This window comes from Diabrotica virgifera, chromosome 9 (genome assembly GCF_917563875.1).
Source record: "Diabrotica virgifera virgifera chromosome 9, PGI_DIABVI_V3a".
Taxonomy (NCBI): Eukaryota; Metazoa; Arthropoda; class Insecta; order Coleoptera; family Chrysomelidae; genus Diabrotica; species Diabrotica virgifera.
This window is the reverse complement of record NC_065451.1, coordinates 145,677,819-145,699,705: the sequence shown is the minus strand read 5'-3', so window position 1 is coordinate 145,699,705 and position 21,887 is coordinate 145,677,819. Positions and strand designations below refer to the sequence as shown.

Sequence of the window (21,887 nt, the reverse complement as noted above, 5' to 3'; positions counted from 1 at the left end):
GGCCTGACGTTTTCCAGAAAATTGTTTTATCAAGCCTGCATATGATAGAAACAATAAATCTGTGGGGTCTTTTTCTGTTTTTTTTTCTTTCAAAATAACTAATAATAGAGTCAACTGGAGTTGATTTCGTATTTTGTACATTTCTGACTTTTCGTTTTTTTGGTTCTGGTTCTACAATCGGGGTGGTTACATCAGCGCAAGTAGCAGACTCTTTATTTTTTGTAGGATATATCTCAGATATATCACCAATTTCACTCTCTTTATTACCCGAAACATCTACACCATCATCTTTCTCAGTTGCAGACTCTATATTAGTCGCAACTTCCGGCACATTTGAAGAGGTTTTAGCAAAAAGCAAGAAAGGTTGGAACATTTTCATACTTTCAGCCCATTGTCATGTTTTATTTTGTGCAGCTTGCCCAGTTCTTGTTTTGATTACTCTTAAGTATCGCACATAAGAATCACGTAAACTTCTCCACCTTCTCTTTAGTTCCTTACCTAAAAAATATACTGTTTTAGGTTTTTAGCAACAGGCGACAGCTTCAGTACAATAGGGCACAGTTATCGTGTTGGATTTTCAACAGTCTCTACAATTATAAATGAAGTATGTGAAGCCATACGTAAAAGATTATCAGCCGAAGATTTTCTAAACATGTGGTAATTTCCGAACTGCATCGGCAGTTTGGACGGAAAACATGTGACTATAAAATGCCCTGGAACAACCGGGTCAAACCATTTTTGTTATTTGAAAAAATTCTCAATTGTACTGATGGCTATGGTTGATGCCAATTACAAATTTATTTGCATTGATGTAGGAGGCTACGGAAAAAATAGTGACGGATGCATATTTGAAAATTCAAACATGGCACAGTGTGGTATTTGACCTCAAAACCTGGCCTAAATTATTTTTTGATTCAAACGGCTCCTAATTGCTTCTAATTTCTTTTATTATTGATAAAAAAGGTAAAAACAAAAGCCTATTGTGATTTTAAACTATTTATTCATCACCACTATCATCACATTCAGATTGTATATATTTTACATTAGCAAGGTCACATTCTGACAAAAGTTTTGCAGCATCGGACGACAATGGCATCTTTTTTTATGTAATGAGGACCGCATTCCAGTAATAAAAGGGTCTGAGGTCAATAAAAGCCTGTTGAGAACATCTTGGTTACAGCTTACACGTGAAAACTTGCGTGAGTAATTGAGTCTGTAAGACCGAATGTGTTTGTTTCTCGCTTCTGCTGCTTTTTCAGATAGCTGCCCTATGGGCAGTATTGCGTTCTCTATAACTTCAGCTCCATGCCTCAAAATTCTATGTAAAGTAGGAGACATGGGGTAAAAATCATAAAGCGCCACGTAGAGCTCTGTCGTTTCTTCGCAATATTTCTCAAAAGCTTCTGTGTTGATTATGAATCCGCAGCACAAGGTGTCTAAAATTATTTTTAGCCTATAGATTAGGTCCTTGTCAATGCCTGTAATGGCTGCGGAAATTTCGTAATTCTCAAAGAATCGTCTACTTGTATTTCCATCGTTAGTATTTCCGAAATTAGCTTTGGGTGCATCCACAAGGAGCCCGAGTTGTCTTCTGAAGTTATCCTGTATTTCCTTTTTTCTCTCTTTCACCATTTCAGACTCTGCTGCAGTAAGACGGACGTTCCATTTTTTTACTGGTAACTTATACGCTACATGTAAAATGGTCTCTAAAAATCGTATGCGGACATGGAGTGAAGAAAGTCCGAAGCTCAAATTTTCCTTTTTACTTGGTTTTGTCCTTGACAATTTGTTGAATTCCGATGAAGTTGCTCCGCAAATGTAGCACCTTAAAGTGGATTTTGTATTAGTGGCAGCATTGCAAACTTTGCCATCTACCATTCTGAACAACATTTTATGCTTCACTTTAATATCTCCAATATCAGTGGTGGAAAGATTTTCAATCTGGGATTTTATATAGTCAATTTCTTCATTTGTTATGTCAGTTGTTTCCTTGACGAATCGAAGTCTTATTGGTCGACAGTAACGGGGTGATGAAGGCGTAGGATTTTGCCACAGTATTCTTTGTTCGTGGTCTAACAGTTGCAATGGTACCATCGAACTTTGGAAAATATTCGCATCATTATCTGCTTCATTTTGTATTGCATTTGTTGTGACCCGTCACAGCCCCATTTACTTATCAATGTCAAAGTTTTGTTCCCATCTTTTAAACATTTTACAACCTCTTCAAGGTCCATAAGAAGTCGTTTGGCTGTGTGGTCCACTAATTTCTGAACTTGTATTTCTGCACAAGTCTCAGTCACTCTGTGAATTTCAGGATAACACTCTTTCTTAGCTTTCTGTATCAGAGAATAGCACGGAAAGAAACTTTTGTTTGTGTCTCTTATTATTTCATATTGGGCTTTAGTGAGACCTGCTTCTATGAACATAGAAAGTGCCTGTAAAGGTGACAGCTGACGTGGTTGATCTTGTTCTTTTTGGCTCTTTTTCATAGCTGTTACATATTTTGTTGCTCTTCGAGGACTTCTTGTGAGGTCTTTCACGACCTTTGAAGCATCAGTTTTGCCCGAATCACGAAGTTTCATCTGTGTTGCATATGTCAATTCGTCAACATCTGCTGATCGAAGATCCTCTGTTTCCCGCTTCTTGGTTCTTTCACTTGAGTCCGAAAAAGACTTGATGGGGCGACCAGGGCTGTTTCCTGTTAAATATTAATAAATAATTAAAGGTAATTAAACAAAAACGATAATTACTATAATAGTAATCAATGATGATGAAAATTCGGTTAAAATACACCCCGCTGAGTTAATCATTAGCGGGAAGCATCTTGCTTTCTATGAAATCCATTATTATGTGTATTTTTACATACCTCTGGCTGGCAAGGAAATTGTGCTATTGAGCCAATTAGTGTTCTTTTCCTCGAATCTTGCTTTTGTTTTATTAGCAGCAGTCCATTTTTGCTTGAAGTCATTTTTTACAAATTGACAGTTTATGTTTTACATCCTTTAATATGATGTCATTGTCAGCATAATGTTTCAGTATTTCAGACTCCATAAATTGAAGCTTTCCATCAAAAGTTGCTTCGTTTGATCTTTGTATGATAGCATACAACTCATTTCGACTGAAACACCTCAACGTAGAAGGGCCTGTAATAACAAAAAAACATAAAGATTAAAAAAAGCGAAAATTTACATTCTGAATGCTAACATAAAAAATAGAATTATAAAAAATGGGGCGGTTTCAGGCGGCCATTTTTTTCATGGCTGTCTAGTGGGCAAACCACATTATGCCCTGGGATAAGTTTCGCAGCCCAGAAATATTACAAAACCAAAAGGGAGGTTCCCTAGGTTGGCTGTATACCATATAGTTAAAAAACTCTAACAAGAAGTAAAACCACTTCTATGTAAATTGGTATATTTATTAAAACTTAAAAATCCCAATGGATTGAATAAAAATGTCCAATTCAGAACGTTTTCAGACCTATCGGTCCATCATCAGTGAATCTACAATAAAATAAGTAATCCCACTATTAGAATTGAAAGATGGTTGAAATTTTTAAAAGCTAAAAATGTGGTTAGATTACTTACGTGCATACTTGCTAAATAGCCCCAGAACCAAACAATGGTTGAATTTAAAATTCAATTTACATTATTTAAAAATAATATTAAACAGGCTAAACGCCGATGTTACAGGATATTGCCTATGGGAACATGGTGAAACCCTACCAAAACCTCAATCAACCATCTTAGGCCAACTTTGACTATAAAGTGACACTAATGTCTAAGGAACTGTTTGAAGTGACATTGACAGTAGAGAAAAAGGTAGTCGATTTTCAATGTTAATTAACCAAAAAGCTTACTTAACTTCTTATTACAAAACCCTTTTAATATGTTGCAAAGTTGTCTTTTTTTCACATATATGAGAGGATTCTGTAATATTGTCAAAGCGGACTAAATTAGCTAATATATAGTAGGATATAAAGAACATACCTGGTTCTGCAGGATCCATCACAAAAAAAGTAAACAAATTGCTTAGAGACGTAAAAATAAAACTTTGAAAATCAGTAACTTTTAAAAACACTTATCAATCACACTACACTCTGAGGCGAAAAGTAACTTTAGACCGACAGTGCTGGAAAACGACTACTCGTAGCGACGTGCGGCTTTCATCTGCTCATGCGCACTAGTTTCCTGTCTTAATATGATGAATATTGGTGGGGAGAACGCATTTTTAACAAACACCATTTAGGCCAGGTTTTGAGGTCAAATACCACACTGTGCATGGGCCAGAGATTTGAGGCAGGTTTAATGAATGTTCCTGAAGATAAAAATCTTCCTGGGCAAGTGGAACCTTGTCCACATGTTTTGATTGGAGATGAGGCCTTTGCTTTGAAATCTTTTTTAATGAGAGCTTTTTCCTACAAGCAATCTAGAAGTGACAGACGAAAAGAAAATTATAATACTCGTTTATGTCGAGCTAGACGTGTGGTGGAAAATGCATTTGTCGTTTAAACTTTTTTTTTCAATTGGCCTAAAACTCGCCATTTTTGAGATAAATTTCAATCGTTGAGACTTGTTGCATTTTGCATAATTTTTTACGCACTAAAGTAAACCAACAAGGACTAGAGTTTTCAGAAACTGAAGAAAATTTAGGTAGAGCTTTTATCAATATAGAAAGAGACCCAAGGCGTGCAACCAATTTAGAATGTTCAACTAGAGAACAGTTTGTTAACTATTTTAATATATGAAATGTGAATAAAAACTCTAAATTAAAATAATTAAAGTGAATAAAAATTTACAAAATACTTACGGCATTCTTTCATCTCTTGACCAATTTCATCCCATATTTGATCCTTCTTTCTAATATTTTTATAGTCCTTATGTCACAAATTATGTTTATTTTTTAATACTATTTGTCTGTGTCCACTTAGCAAACATAAACCAGATAATCTATCTTCTGATATACTTGACCGTAACCAGGTTTTAACACGTCGCATGGTGTTGAACGACCTTTCAATGGTAACATTTGTTGGCGGCAACCTAAAAATATATTTATCGCCTTTTTAATTGATGGGAAACAATGTACTTCATGGATTTAGAATTTCTTGAAATCCTAGGTTTTCATCAATTGTCTTAGTTTTCCAAAGTTTTATCCACGTTTCAATTTCTGCTGCAAAGTTTTCAAGATTATATTTCTGAAAAATTTCATCTTGCTTAAGTATGAGTTCTGTTCCTAATTTTCTGGGATGTATTTGCGAGAGCAAAGATGCGGTACTAGTATCGACAGAGAATCTGAGAGAAATAGACAGTATTATATATTATAGAGTCCATATATGGGATAAATAGGGACACTTTATAGTATTCTTTAGATCCATTTAATAAATAGCTCTCAATAGATCTAATTGTTAGCTCTTTGTGTTTATTTAGATGCTATTCGTGGTACTGTAATTTCTAATTTAAATTTATTGGCCTAATTTACACATTTTTCGGCCAATTTCCAACCAGGCTCCGCCCATACTGAAGTAGCGGATGGTTCCATTGCAGTTACAACATCATCGGTAGCAAATATAATTTATAAAATAAATATATAATATAAACATATTATGCTAAAAAACACATTTAAATAACGTTAACTTTATAAGATAAAACATATATACCTATTTTATCAGTTATTACAATATAAAAGAAACGAATCACCAAACTTCACCGCAATTTATTCCTCGCCGCACTGGCTACCGCATTCCATATACCTGCACACAGTGCGCAATACCGCAGTATTATGCGAAATCCTCCGATATTTTAGATTTAATGTTAACATTTTGATAAAAAAATTTCAGTCAGTAACGTTAACTATTTTTTGTGCTATTTATTACCAAACAATAAATATTTAATTCTAATGTAATGCAAAGCGGCATTCTGATTACGAATACCTTTTATAAAGTTTTAAAACATAACTAAAAAAGTGTATAAAAAAGAAAGTGGCCATTGGACACCGGCCCTGAACCTCACTTAAAGTATGCATAAATTTCTGCACCGAATTTAAACGTGTTTTTGTTAGTTAACACCCAAAATTAAAAAACAAGTTTGTAATACGAGTTAGTTTGTAATAATAGTTTGCCAGCAAAACCTTCTTTACGATAAATTTGTCATCGACTGACAAGTTGTAAATTTCACCCAGATCAACCAACACCAAATCAATAGCCTTGTACAACGATAAAGCATTCATGTCGAACATGACACTTCCATTGACCAGTAGTCTTCTTAATTCAAATGCAGAGTGTAGGGAAAAAAGAAGCCACACGTGGTTTTGACCATCGGTTTCCACCGTCTTCGACATTCTCTTCAAATTTAATATATCTGGCCGTTTCTCTCCATATCATTTCACCGCGTTCTATGGCCAACTCTTGCATTTCCGAGAAAAGTCGGAATTCACCATTTTGGGTATATGACAATAAAATGACATTTCTCCATTTTACTAACGTCAAATAAGACCTATTTTGTTTATTAAATAAATATTTACTCTTCGAATAAATTGGCAAGTTAATAACGCTGTTAATATTTATAAGAAAGTAAATTCGTCAGTTTAACCTTAAATTATTAAAATTATATTGAAACAAAATAAAAATATAAACGTCTAATAAATTTTATTTCAGGAATAACTATTCACTGATTTATTTGTTGTTGGTGAAACCGGACCTTAAACGTTTCTCTCTTGATTATTTTGATTCATACACAAATAAAAAGACAAGTAAAATATTTGTTAATAGAAATCTCAAATTTCGTTCTCTATCATTTTTTACGTGTATCTATGTAGTATTGTTGGAGTTATTATTAAAAGAAAATAATTTACGAACATTTGAAAAATTTTGATTTTTTTAAATCAGTAAATCAGTGCATATTTTTTAAAAATATGCATTCTAAATCGGTCAAAATATTTAAGGTCATTAATTGCGCTATACAGTGCGACCTTAATGGTTGGTTTTAACGTTTTCTTACACAGTGCGCAATACCGCAGTATTATGCGAAATCCTCCGATATTTTAGATTTAATGTTAACATTTTGAAAAAAAATTTGCAGTCAGTAACGTTAACTATTTTTTGTGCTATTTATTACCAAAAAATAAATATTTAACTCTAATGTAATGCAAAGCGGCATTCTGATTACGAATACCTTTTATAAAGTTTTAAAACATAACTAGGAAAGTGTATAAAAAAGAAAGTGGCCATTGGACACCGGCCGTGAACCTCACTTAAAGTATGCATAAATTTCTGCACCGAATTTAAACGTGTTTTTGTTAGTTAACACCCAAAATTAAAAAACAAGTTTGTAATACGAGTTAGTTTGTAATAATAGTTTGCCAGCAAAACCTTCTTTACGATAAATTTGTCATCGACTGACAAGTTGTAAATTTCACCCAGATCAACCAACACCAAATCAATAACCTTGTACAACGATAAAGCATTCATGTCGAACATGACACTTCCATTGACCAGTAGTCTTCTTAATTCAAATGCAGAGTGTAGGGAAAAAAGAAGCCACACGTGGTTTTGACCATCGGTTTCCACCGCCTTCGACATTCTCTTCAAATTTAATACATCTGGCCGTTTCTCTCCATATCGTTTCACCGCGTTCTATGGCCAACTCTTGCATTTCCGAGAAAAGTCGGAATTCACCATTTTGGGTATATGACAATAAAATGACATTTCTACATATTACTAACGTCAAATAAGACCTATTTTGTTTATTAAATAAATATTTACTCTTCGAATAAATTGGCAGGTTAATAATGCTGTTAATATTTATACGAAAGTAAATTGGTCAGTTTAACCTTAAATTATTAAAATTATATTGAAACAAAATAAAAATCTATGTACTGTTTGTATTTTATCTTATAATAATTTTTAAGTGATATTTTATATATGCATATATTTGTATTTTAAACTGACGTATCCTATATCATGTAAATGATCTTGCAGCACAAATAAAGTATTATATTCTATTCTATGTATCATATATAAGAAATATATTATGTTCGGATTATCCGCGCTTTTCAATTATCCGTGCCACGTCCGCTACCGGTTCTACTGTATATATTCATTTATTTTTGTGTATGACAAAACCACTGCTTGTTCTATAGATATGAAGTTAAAGTTGGTTACGGCATTGGAGTAGGTTAATGTTGAAGATGTGGACTGTGTTGATAATGGTTTGGTGATTGCTGTACGAGTTAAATTGCTATCCATTTTTAATTTTTGTTTTTTTCATTGACGGAATTGTCTAGAGAAGCTCCTGACTTAAGATAATTAAGCTGGTTTGTCAAAAAGAATAAACCTGTGAGGTTTATTCGTTACAATGAATATTTAACACAAAATAGTCTGCCAAAACAAGTTAGGTCTACTGATGGCATTTTTGCTGCATAAGGTATTCCCCGAAAAACATTGTGATCAACAGCAGAAATCGTTTAAAATGCCTTAACGGTTTTTAGCTGTATTGCATTCCATCATTTTGTTAAAATATATTTATGCAATATCGGCTATGTGCTCTTAACTGATTTTTGTAGTAGCTTTTGCATTCTAGATCGCTACTATTTTACAATGTAAACCTTTTAAATAAACATAAAGGATTTTAGTAGAAGTCATTTTTTTTATTATAAGAAATAATAAAAGTAAGATCCATTTAAAGCAACTTCCAAGTATATTGCTTGTATAAAATTGTGTTATAAGGTAGTTAGTATATGTTGGTCACTATTAGTATTAACGTTTAGATAAGTGCTTTCACTAAACGGGTTTTACCAGTCGATAATTTCTCTCTTTCTAATACTCTCTATGAACAAACCCGAAAAATGACCAGACATGGACTTAACGGATTTTTGCAGTAAGCCCACGATACTATACTCCAAAATTTTGTCCAAAAAAATGCAGAGTGTAGGGAAAAAAGAAGCCACACGTGGTTTTGACCATCGGTTTCCACCGTCTTCGACATTCTCTTCAAATTTAATACATCTGGCCGTTTCTCTCCATATCATTTCACCGCGTTCTATGGCCAACTCTTGCATTTCCGACAAAAGTCGGAATTCACCATTTTGGGTATATGACAATAAAATGACATTTCTCCGTTTTACTAACGTCAAATAAGACCTATTTTGTTTATTAAATAAATATTTACTCTTCGAATAAATTGGCCAAGTTAATAACGCTGTTAATATTTATAAGAAAGTAAATTGGTCAGTTTAACCTTAAATTATTAAAATTATATTGAAACAAAATAAAAATATAAACGTCTAATAAATTTTATTTCAGGAGTAACTATTCACTGATTTATTTGTTGTTGGTGAAACCGGACCTTAAACGTTTCTCTCTTGATTATTTTGATTCATACACAAATAAAAAGACAAGTAAAATATTTGCTAATAGAAAACTCAAATTTCGTTCTCTATCATTTTTTACGTGTATCTATGTAGTATTGTTGGAGTTATTATTAAAAGAAAATAATTTACGAACATTTGAAAAATTTTAATTTTTTTAAATCGGTAAATCAGTGCATATTTTTTAAAAATATGCATTCTAAATCGGTCAAAATATTTAAGGTCATTAATGGCGCTATACAGTGCGACCTTAATGGTTGGTTTGAACGTTTTCTTACACAGTGCGCAATACCGCAGTATTATGCGAAATCCTCCGATATTTTAGATGTAATGTTAACATTTGGTAAAAAATTTGCAGTCAGTAACGTTAACTATTTTTTGTGCTATTTGTTACCAAAAAATAAATATTTAATTCTAATGTAATGCAAAGCGGCATTCTGATTACGAATACCCTTTATAAAGTTTTAAAACATAACTAAAAAAGTGTATAAAAAAGAAAGTGGCCATTGGACACCGGCCCTGAACCTCACTTAAAGTATGCATAAATTTCTGCACCGAATTTAAACGTGTTTTTGTTAGTTAACACCCAAAATTAAAAAACAAGTTTGTAATACGAGTTAGTTTGTAATAATAGTTTGCCAGCAAAACCTTCTTTACGATAAATTTGTCATCGACTGACAAGTTGTAAATTTCACCCATATCAACCAACACCAAATCAATTACCTTGTACAACGATAAAGCATTCATGTCGAACATGACACTTCCATTGACCAGTAGTCTTCTTAATTCAAATGAAGAGTGTAGGGAAAAAGAGTCTTCAATCAATGTATACTACCTGTTTTAATATATGGCTCTCAGACATGGACGTTTACAAAAGAGAATATGGAAATAATAGCATAGACAGAAAGAGCCATGGAAAGACAAATGCTGAACATTAAATTATCAGACAGGAAAAGAAACGAATGGATCCGTAACAAAACAAAAGTGAAAGACGTCTCTACCCAAGTAGCAAAGCTTAAATGGAAGTTCGCCGGACACAAGCTACGGCAGAAGGATGAAAGATGGACTAAGATGGTAATACATTGGAGACCATGGAACCACAAACGAAAAAGGGGAAGGCCACAGATGCGATGGTCAGATGACCTGAAGAAACACACTGGGTCAAAATGGATGCAAATTGCCCAAGATAGAGAGGCATGGAAGAAGGAAGAGGAGGCCTATATCCAAGGATGGATGTTTAGGGCTGATTAGATAGATAGATAGGGAAAAAGAAGCCACACGTGGTTTTGACCATCGGTTTCCACCGCCTTCGACAATCTCTTCAAATTTAATACATCTGGCCGTTTCTCTCCATATCATTTCACCGCGTTCTATGGCCAACTCTTGCATTTCCTAGAAAAGTCGGAATTCACCATTTGGGTATATGACAATAAAATGACATTTCTCCATTTTACTAGCGTCAAATAAGACCTATTTTGTTTATTAAATAAATATTTACTCTTCGAATAAATTGGCAAGTTAATAACGCTGTTAATATTTATAAGAAAGTAAATTGGTCAGTTTAACCTTAAATTATTAAAATTATATTGAAACAAAATAAAAATATAAACGACTAATAAATTTTATTTCAGGAATAACTGTTCACTGATTTATTTGTTGTTGGTGAAACCGGACCTTAAACGTTTCTCTGTTGATTATTTTGATTCATACAAATAAAAAGACAAGTAAAATATGTGTTAATAGAAAACTCAAATTTCGTTCTCTATCATTTTTTACGTGTCTCTATGTAGTATTGTTGGAGTTATTATTAAAAGAAAATAATTTACGAACATTTGAAAAATTTTAATTTTTTTAAATCGGTAGATCAGTGCATATTTTTTAAAAATATGCATTCTAAATCGGTCAAAATATTTAAGGTCATTAATGGCGCTATACAGTGCGACCTTAATGGTTGGTTTGAACGTTTTCTAACACAGTGCGCAATACCGCAGTATTATGCGAAATCCTCCAATATTTTAGATTCAATGTTAACATTTTGATAAAAAATTTGCAGTCAGTAACGTTAACTATTTTTTGTGCTATTTATTACCAAAAAATAAATATTTAATTCTAATGTAATGCAAACAGGCATTCTGATTACGAATACCTTTTATAAAGTTTTAAAACATAACTAGGAAAGTGTATAAAAAAGAAAGTGGCCATTGGACACCGGCCCTGAACCTCACTTAAAGTATGCATAAATTTCTGCACCGAATTAAAACGTGTTTTTGTTAGTTAACACCCAAAAATAAAAAACAAGTTTGTAATACGAGTTAGTTTGTAATAATAGTTTGCCAGCAAAACCTTCTTTACGATAAATTTGTCATCGACTGACAAGTTGTAAATTTCACCCAGATCAACCAACACCAAATCAATAATCTTGTACAACGATAAAGCATTCATGTCGAACATGACACTTCCATTGACCAGTAGTCTTCTTAATTCAAATGCAGAGTGTAGGGAAAAAAGAAGCCACACGTGGTTTTGACCATCGGTTTCCACCGCCTTCGACATTCTCTTCAAATTTAATACATCTGGCCGTTTCTCTCCATATCATTTCACCGCGTTCTATGGCCAACTCTTGCATTTCCGAGAAAAGTCGGAATTCACCATTTTGGGTATATGACAATAAAATGACATTTCTCCATTTTACTAACGTCAAATAAGACCTATTTTGTTTATTAAATAAATATTTACTCTTCGAATAAATTGGCAAGTTAATAACGCTGTTAATATTTATAAGAAAGTAAATTGGTCAGTTTAACCTTAAATTATTAAAATTATATTGAAACAAAATAAAAATATAAACGTCTAATAAATTTTATTTCAGGAATAAATTCACTGATTTATTTATTGTTGGTGAAACCGGACCTTAAACGTTTCTCTCTTGATTATTTTGATTCATACACAAATAAAAAGACAAGTAAAATATTTGCTAATAGAAAAACTCAAATTTCGTTCTCTATCGTATTTTACATGTATCTAAATAGTATTGTTGGAGTTATTATTAAAAGAAAATAATTTACGAACATTTGAAAAATTTTAATTTTTTTAAATCGGTAGATCAGTGCATATTTTTAAAAAATATGCATTCTAAATCGGTCAAAATATTTAAGGTCATTAATGGCGCTATACAGTGCGACCTTAATGGTTGGTTTGAACGTTTTCTAACACAGTGCGCAATACCGTAGTATTATGCGAAATCCTCCGATATTTTAGATTTAATGTTAACATTTTGATAAAATAATTTGCAGTCAGTAACGTTAACTATTTTTTGTGCTATTTATTACCAAAAAATAAATATTTAATTCTAATGTAATGCAAAGCGGCATTGTGATTATGAATACCTTTAATAAATTTTTAAAACATGACTGGGAAAGTGTATAAAAAAGAAAGTGGCCAATGAACACCGGCCCTGAACCTCACTTAAAAGTATGCATAAATTTCTGCACCGAATTAAAACGTGTTTTTGTTAGTTAACACCCAAAATTAAAAAACAAGTTTGTAATACGACTTAGTTTGTAATAATAGTTTGCCAGCAAAACCTTCTTTACGATAAATTTGTCATCGACTGACAAGTTGTAAATTTCACCCAGATCAACCAACACTAAATCAATAACTTTGTACAACGATAAAGCATGTATGTCGAACATGACACTTCCATTGACCAGTAGTCTTCTTAATTCAAATGCAGAGTGTAGGGAAAAAAGAAGCCACACGTGGTTTAGTTTAGACCATCGGTTTCCACCGTCTTCGACAATCTCTTCAAATTTAATACATCTGGCCGTTTCTCTCCATATCATTTCACCGCGTTCTGTGGCCAACTCTTGCATTTCCGAGAAAAGTCAGAATTCACCATTTTGGGTATTTGCATCTGGTTCAACGAGTGGTTGCACTTTTTGTGATGGTGTGGTACCTAGAAAAGTATTATTTTAAAGAATGTTGATTTACCAATATTGCAGGTTTATTAATATTATTATTATGCAGGATGTTTCATCAAGGATTGTTCACACAGCAACTGGAGAAACCGTAGCACAAAATACGAATATTTAACTTCAAACTCTTAAATAACATATTCCTCCTTACAGACATACAAGAGTGTTTTATTACAAATGTTCTTAAATGGTTTTAGATCATTGTTTTAACACCTTCCAATATTTTTTGTTCAAACTTGACAGTTTACACATTTACTTCGAAGATAGAAAAAATTCAATTTTTTTCTATCTTTCTATCTTTTCCATTTTTTTTTTTCGAAAACGAGAAACCTAGTAGAAGACGTATCGGTATTAAATCAGTTTGACCTAGGAAGCGACCATGGACTAATAAGAACAAAACTTCTTCTTCTTGTGCCACTCCTATCGGAGATTGGAAATCATCAAGGCTACCCTGACTTTGTTTACAGCTGACCTAAAAAGTTCATTAGTGGTGCAGCCAAACCACTCTCTCAAATTCCGCATCCACGACATTCTTCTACGGCCTGGATTCCGTTTTCCTTCTATTTTTCCTTGCATTATATTTTGAAGTAATGCGTATTTATGACCTCTCATCAGGTGACCCAAATACTCGAGTTTTCTTCGTTTTATCGTTAATAAAATTTCTGGGTCTCTTCCTATCCTTCGTATTACTTCAAGATTTGTGATTCTTTCAACCCAACTTATCTTCAGCATTCGACGGTAGCACCACATCTCGAAACTTTCAATATTTTTTATGTTGTTCTGTTTGAGAGTCCAGGCCTCTACACCGTATAATAGCGTGTTAAATACGTAGCCACTTAGCATTCTTAATCGTAGAGGGATGCTTATATATCTGTTGCAGAAGAATTTTCTCATCTTTATGAAGGTGGCCCTGGCAATTTCGATACGTCTTTTTATTTCATTGTTTTGGTCTCCAGTTTCGTTTATTAAAGTTCCCAAGTATTTATAACTTGATACTTTTTCAATTTGAATGCCGTTTATACTAATATGTGCTGGTTGTGTCATGATTTTACTGAAGACCATATACTTGGTTTTTTTTGATATTAATGTTTATGCCATAATTGTTGCAAGCAATATTTATGTTTGTAAGTAATCGTTGTAATTCTTCTACTGTTCTTGCAACTAGTACAGTGTCGTCTGCGTATCGAATATTATTTACAACCTCTCCATTGATTACGATTCCTTCATTTGCTTGCAAAAGGGCTTCCTGACAGATGCTTTCACTATATACATTAAATAGCAGTGGTGACAAAATGCATCCCTGTCTTACTCCTCTACGTATTTCTATTGCTTTTGATATCTCATTTTCTATTTTGATGTTAGCTTTCTGATTCCAATATAAGTTGAGAATTATTCGGAGATCTTTATTATCTATGTCTTTTCTTTCAAGAATGTCTCTTAGCCTATCGTGGCGTACTCTGTCAAACGCTTTTTCAAAATCGATAAAACAAGCATGTACTTCTTGATTAACGTCTAGGCATCTTTGTGTAAGAACATTCAAACCGAAGAGAGCTTCTCGAGTACCTAGTCCTTTTCTGAACCCCATCTGTGTATTACTAATATCTGACTCCAACTTTTGATAAACTCGGTTGTGGATGATTTTTAGAAATATCTTTAGTAGATGGCTCATTAAAGATATTGTTCGATGTTCTGAACATTCTTTTGCATTGGATTTCTTTGGCAGTGTAACGAATGTAGACAGCAGCCACTCTTGAGGTATAATACCAGTATTGTATACTGTGTTAAATAAGTGCAATATTATACCTATTGATTCATCATTCAATAGCTTTAGTAATTCAGTAGGAACCTCATCGGGTCCATTTGCCTTTCCAGTTTTGGAATTTCTAAGTGCCATTTCTACTTCACATTTTAGGATTTCAGGTCCCGTTTCACCATTTACCTTGTCAATGTTATTTCTGTTGTCCTCAAACAATTCTCTTATGTATTCACTCCATCTATTAATTTTTTCTGTTAAGTCTACAATAATATTTCCGTCTTTGTCCTTAAGCAAACTTATTTGATGTCTTCTTTGGGTTCCTGTAAGTTCTTTTACTTTATGTTGTTCTGAAGCTATTTTCTTGTGGCATTTTTACAATTTTAACTATTTAGAATGGGAAATAAGCCACAATATTATTAAAAAATGATTTTTACTTTTTTATGTATATTGAATGTGTCATACTTTCTTTCATAGTCTTCCATTTCTACACATTGTTCTTTAATCCATGATTCTTTGGCCTTCTTTATTATTTGCTTTATGTTCTTATCAACCTCTCTGTATTTTTCTGAATTATTCTTCAATTTGCGTTAAGAACATTAATGTTAAGAACAAAACTAATATTATACAAAAAACTGGAAAGAAAAATCATACATGAAAAAGATACAAATGGACATCTGAAGAAATAAGAAATAGTGAATTTAATAAAAAGCTAATGCATGCATTAAATACAGTTAACATGCAGCAGATAAACTCCAATGATATTAATGATTTGAATAACCTTATAATCGAAACAGTGAACAAAAGCATTCTGCAACTGAAAAAACCAAAAACAACACAAAATGGATTGGACAAAGAAGTATTACGACAAATAGAAAAAAGGAAGATCTTAAATAAATCTATGTTTTAAAGTTGTTACTAAATACAGAAGAGAAATTGTAAGTACAATTTTCATTTCGGCCATATCAGACCATTTAAAGGATATTGTTGAAAACTAACCAAACAGAAAATATATTTTTATGTAAACTAAAAACGCCGACAAACCAGCTTAATTACCTTAAGTCAGGAGCTGCTCTAGACAATTCCGTCAATGAAGAAAACAAAAATTAAAAATGGATAGCAATTTAACTCATACAGCAATCACCAAACCATTATCAACACCAACCACTTATTCCACATCTTCAACATTAACCTACTCCAATGCCGTAACCAACTTTAACTAGAGAACAAGCAGTGGTTTTGTCATACACAAAAATAAATGAATATATACAGTAGAACCGGTAGCGGACGTGGCACGGATAATTGAAAAGCGCGGATAATCCGAACATAATATATTTCTTATATATGATACATAGAATAGAATAGAATACTTTATTTGTCCTGCAAGATCATTTACATGATATAGGATACGTCAGTTTAAAATACAAATATATGCATATATAAAATATCACTTAAAAATTATTATAAGATAAAATACAAACAGTACATAGAATTAATTATTTACATCACCCATATATTCGCTTACACTATAGAAACAATTTTGCAATAGGTACGATTTTAGTTTGCCTCGAAATTTATTTCGGTATATTTCAGATCTAATACCATTGGGAAGATGATTGAAAAGTCTTATACCCATATAATACTGGGATTTTTCGTATCGTCCAGTATTATGTTATGGTAGTCTTATAAAGTCATTTTGTCTAGTGGGGTACTGATGATAATAAGAGTTTGAATGAAACGTAGTTATATTAGATTTTACATACAGTATACACTTAAAAATATAAATAGAAGGTACTGTTAAAATGTTATATTTTTTAAAATATTGTCGACATGAAAACCTGTATGGCAAATTGAAAATTAATCTAATTATCCTTTTCTGAGAGACAAATACTCTTGTAGCACCCACAGCACTACCCCAAAGATTTATATTACAGGCCAAGTGAGAATACACAATTGCATAATAAATATTCAATAACTGTTCAATTGTAAAAAAACTTTTTAATTGTAAAATTGCGTAGTAGCTACTATTTATTTTCTTGCAAACGTGATTAATTTGAGATTCCCAGCTCATATTACTATCTAGATACAAACCCAAAAGTTTAGTAGTAGTTGTCGAATGAACCATGCTATCATTTACTTTGATAGAGAACTGATGACTTGAGTTAGATCTATAGTAGAATTGCATGCTAGTGGTCTTTTTAGCATTAACAACCAAAGCATTCTTTTTACACCATCCTGTAAAGTCTTCTGATATAACATTTAGTAAGACGTCTGCCTTAACACTTGAAGCAGATGTAGCAATAGTTGTGTCATCTGCATACATAAATATGTTATTTGATCTGACATATTTGGGCATATCATTAACATAGTATATGAATATTAAAGGTCCCAGTATTGAACCCTGAGGAACCCCAATATCAACATCACCATAATATGATCGATAGTCATTACGTTTAACGAGAATTTTCCTAGAATGTAAATATGATGACAGCCATAATGAGAACTGACCCCGAAAACCAATATTTTTTAACTTCTCTATAGCAACTCTTACGTTTATAGTATCAAATGCCTTTGAAAGATCAAAGAAAAGTGCACCCACAAAATCACCCCGATCCAGTGCATTGTGAATGAAACTGAGTAATTCAGCAGTAGCACCCTCTGTTGATCTTCCATGCAGAAATCCGTGTTGATTAGAACATAATATATTGTATTTATTAAGGAAGCTATACATTCTTTTGTATACACATTTCTCAAAAACTTTACCCAAAACAGTAGATACCGTAACTGGCCTATAATTATCTAAAACAGAATTATCTCCACTCTTGAATATTGGAGTTACAACTCCTACCTTCAAACTATGTGGGAAGATACCTTGAGCCACTGATAAATTTATCAAGTGTGCAAGTGGTTTCGCTATATATTCACTAATACACTTTACCAATTTAGTCGATATACAATCAATACCTACTGAGGTAACATTTTTCAAGAAGCCAATAACCTCTCTGACTTCACATTCATCTACAGGAAAAAATAAAATGATTTATCTACATGTTGTGTAGTGTAATGATCAAAATTGGAATCTTAAAAAATATCTGATTTTATTTTTAGGGCAAGTAGTAATAATATACCGGGGTTATTCCGGACGATTTTTTCAGTTTTTTAGCTATATTTTGACAACTGTTGAAACTAGCTTTTACCAATAATATAATTTTGATAGGTCTCTATACAAGCTTTAAATTTTATAAAAGAAAGTTTACCCTCCTCTCTTGGGGGAGGGGTTTTTTAATTTTAAAGGGCTGTCCAGAATAACCCCATAAAGCGGGGATATTCTAGACAGTATGGAAATAACGCTACTATTAAAGTTAATTCTCTTACGGGGCTTCTCTGGACAAATAATTTTTTTTTATATATATATTTTTATAAACGAAACATATTTTTTCAAATAAAAAACAGTGTTTATTTCAGAAAAAATACATAAGTATCCTAATAATAATAATACAAACATTGGTAACTAAGTCAAAAACATTATTTAAACAATGTTTAAAACTAATAGGAACTTGGGTTACCTAACGTGTAAAAAATAATACTTTAATACCTAATACAAAACTTGCTAAAAAACTAAAAAAGAAATTATTGCCAATTAAAGGCTGATAAAATCGTCGTCAGGAAAATTATAAAACAGTCTTTTTCCTGTTCCAGTTGTTTTCGGTTTTCTCAGTTTTTTTTAATCACATCATCTCCAACATTATCTTTATCTTCTTCTGAGGATTTAATAAAAGAGTCAGATTTAGTGGATTTTTTTAGGAACTCCACCTCATAAGGGGTATCATAGGTGTCCCAAAAGCCAACAATTTTTCCAATAAAGTGACACGGAATACTCTTTCTTGTGTATTCAACAATCACCCAGTCATTTACGGAAAAAATTTTCGGCTCTATGTTTTCTTTAAAATTTATTAATGGAATTTCGTCGTCGCTGCTGTCTGATACATGCTGCTCTGGTCTATTTTGATATTGTGAAAAATTTGGTAGATCACTGCCAAAACTCTCCGGACTTTCGCCACCTTCATCGGGTTTGAATGAACTGTCCGATTCTTCATCAGTGGATGGTGGCATCATAACTTTTGCTTTTTTGGCTGGGTTTTTTGGTTTAGCGAATTTTTTTCGTTTTTGAACTTTGAAGATACCGGCGTAATGTCTTCAGCTGATACGCTTTTGCCAGGTTCTACGGCGATTTTTTTTTCTCCTCTGTTTTTGCTGGTCCTGTGAAGCGGAATCGTAGCGCATTTCTTTGAGCATATCTACGACAGCTTCCGAAATTATACGAGCTGGCGAACCAGTCTCGTTTTGCTCAGGCGGTAATCTTTCCTTTGGTTCGGATGGATTAAAAGCAAAGAGGCCAGTCTTGCGAAAACCAGAAATTAGATTTTGCGAGGCCGATTGATTTTCGTCTAGTTTATTCCTAAGTTGTTTTAGTAGCTTAGGAAATACATCTTTAGACAAAGATGCCATTTTTCGCCCCCCTTTTTTTTTCCAGTGCGTAAGTATTTGCCTCCAATATTTTTTAAGAGGGGCGTAAAATGCCACATCCAGAGGCTGCATCAGGTGGGTGGAGTTGCTGGGCAGACATACAAAAGCAATATCCATTTCTTGACACTTCTTCAGCACCTCTGATGAGAAATGCGATGACAAATTGTCCCCAACTATAATCTGTAAGAAATAAGACGCAGTTTTAAAAAAATAAAAAAATATAAAGCAACAAGCATACAGACCTTTTTTCCTTCCTTTTTTCTAAAAAATGGAACAACAATTGTAAAGAACCAGTCCTCGAAGCAGGCGGCATCGAACCACCCACTCTTCGAACGGTTGTATCGTGCTCCAACCGGACCTCCCTGTGTCCAACTGTCCCACATATGGTCTGCCTTATAAACCGTGTATTCTGGTAGAAGCTGTCCATCTGCGGTCCCAGCGAACATTAAACTAATTGCAGTTTTTGTTGAATTTACTACCCGTTCCGGGTACTTGCAGCCTCTTTTAAAAATAAATTTTTTCGCACCAGGATTATCAGTTAAATTGGTCTCATCATAGTTGAGAATTAGGGAAGGATCTATGCCCTTAAACACATCTTTAGCATTATTAAAAAATACATCTAAGTTTTCCCTATTCACTTTTGCTCGTTTTGTGGATATATTTGCTGACAGGCGGTTGGAGATTCTGCCTCTGTGCCGTTTTAAAAAGTTTGAACCCCAATCGGGGCCAGGAGTGTTGTTTGTGAATCTGCGTTCGACGCGCCCCATTTTATCCAGGAATGACTTAACCAGCAGGCGTAAGTCTAACAGATCAAAAGGAAAACCCCAGGCGGATAATGTTTTCAAATGATCAATGATCAGGGTTTCTTCCTCCATTGTCAAAGCGCATGGCCTTCCTGCTACACTAAACGTATTCTTGTTAGAAGCTCTTAAATAGAGAGTAGATCGAGGAACTTTATATCTTGTTGCTGCCTCTCTGTAAGTTAAATTCCCACACTGAATCTCTCTTAGGGCGTCCTGCATGTTTGTTTCGGTGTAGCTATTATACGGCGTATAGTTTTGGCCGTTGCGACTGTGATGAGTCTTTTTGTACTCTCGAACCATTTTTCCACTGAAAAATTAAAAAAAAACTTTTAGTAAGGGGCTATTCTGGACTACGGGGCAATTCTGGACAGTCAAAAAATGCCTGTCCAGAATGGCCCCGGTTGACAAATATACTTATAACTTTTTTTTGGCTAGAACAAAAAACACAACCTCAAGGGTCAATAATAACAAGCCATGTAACATTTTGTTAAGGTGAAAAACATTACCATTAATTACTTGGAAATGAGTGCAGCACAGAAAGCTTGACCGCTATATTTTTTTAACGGTTTTTCCACGAAATTTTGTTTGCGCGCCAAAAGGTGAAAATGCCCAGCGCGGACCTTCCAACAGTTATCAACCAACTGGCTGAATTTCTCGCGAAAAGTTGTGAAAATCACGCCACCCGCAAGTGCAGGCTTTCGGCGCTGTTGCCACGTTTACCTGAGAAAACGCGTTGTCCAGAATTACCCCGCATGTCCGGATTAACCCCGTTATACGGTGCTCTACAAAAGCGTTTGCCATCTCATATTTATTTGTGATAATTTTATCAGCAAGTTGGATTTTGTCACAATTATTACGTTTTACCATCTTACCTATTTTGTTATTTACCGTGCGCCATATAAACTTCTGCTTCTGTTGTATAGTATTCTTACATTCTAAACTATTTTGAAAGAAACTCTTTTTTGCTTCGTCGATTAATTTGACATATTGCGCTTCTTTTTTCTTTATATTTCAAATGCATATCTATATTTTGGAGGTTATTTGATAGCCAAAAAAGACTTCTCAAATCATTTCCCTCCTGTACTATATCATTTGTTACCCAACTATTTTTAGGCTCATTGCGAATTATTTTACTAGTCATTGGACAAGATATGTCAATATGGTACGTCAGTACCCTCAAAAATGTTTCAAATGCCAAATTAACGTCATCGAGACATTCGTAAACCTCTTTAAAATATTCAGTGGAAAAACTACTTTGTAAATTTAATACATTCGAGTAAGAAAGGTTTCTAAACGTTACGTTTTGACCTATTTTATCTTGTCCTGTTTCAGTTTTAGCATCTATTAATAAATAAGGCATAAAACTTAAAAACCAAGATGATCACCTAAAACAAAGTCTTTGGTAGTTTCTTTGTATTGATGTGGCCAATTTGTAAGAAAATAATCTAATTTACTTTTAGAAGTTTTTCC

General features: G+C 33.3%; 1 protein-coding gene across 1 annotated transcript; it reads right to left on the bottom strand.

The window, feature by feature from the left end:
• Nucleotides 1–19,787: 19,787 nt before the first annotated feature.
• Nucleotides 19,788–20,717, bottom strand: LOC126891519 (uncharacterized). The gene has a single exon (XM_050660696.1). The coding sequence runs from the start codon at nt 20,715–20,717 to the stop codon at nt 19,788–19,790; it is 930 nt and encodes a 309-aa protein (XP_050516653.1).
• Nucleotides 20,718–21,887: the final 1,170 nt, after the last annotated feature.

Coding starts and splice junctions, on each gene's coding strand:
- LOC126891519 (XM_050660696.1), bottom strand. CDS start 20,717: ATGGTTCGAGAGTACAAAAAGACTCATCACAGTCGCAACGGCCAAAAC.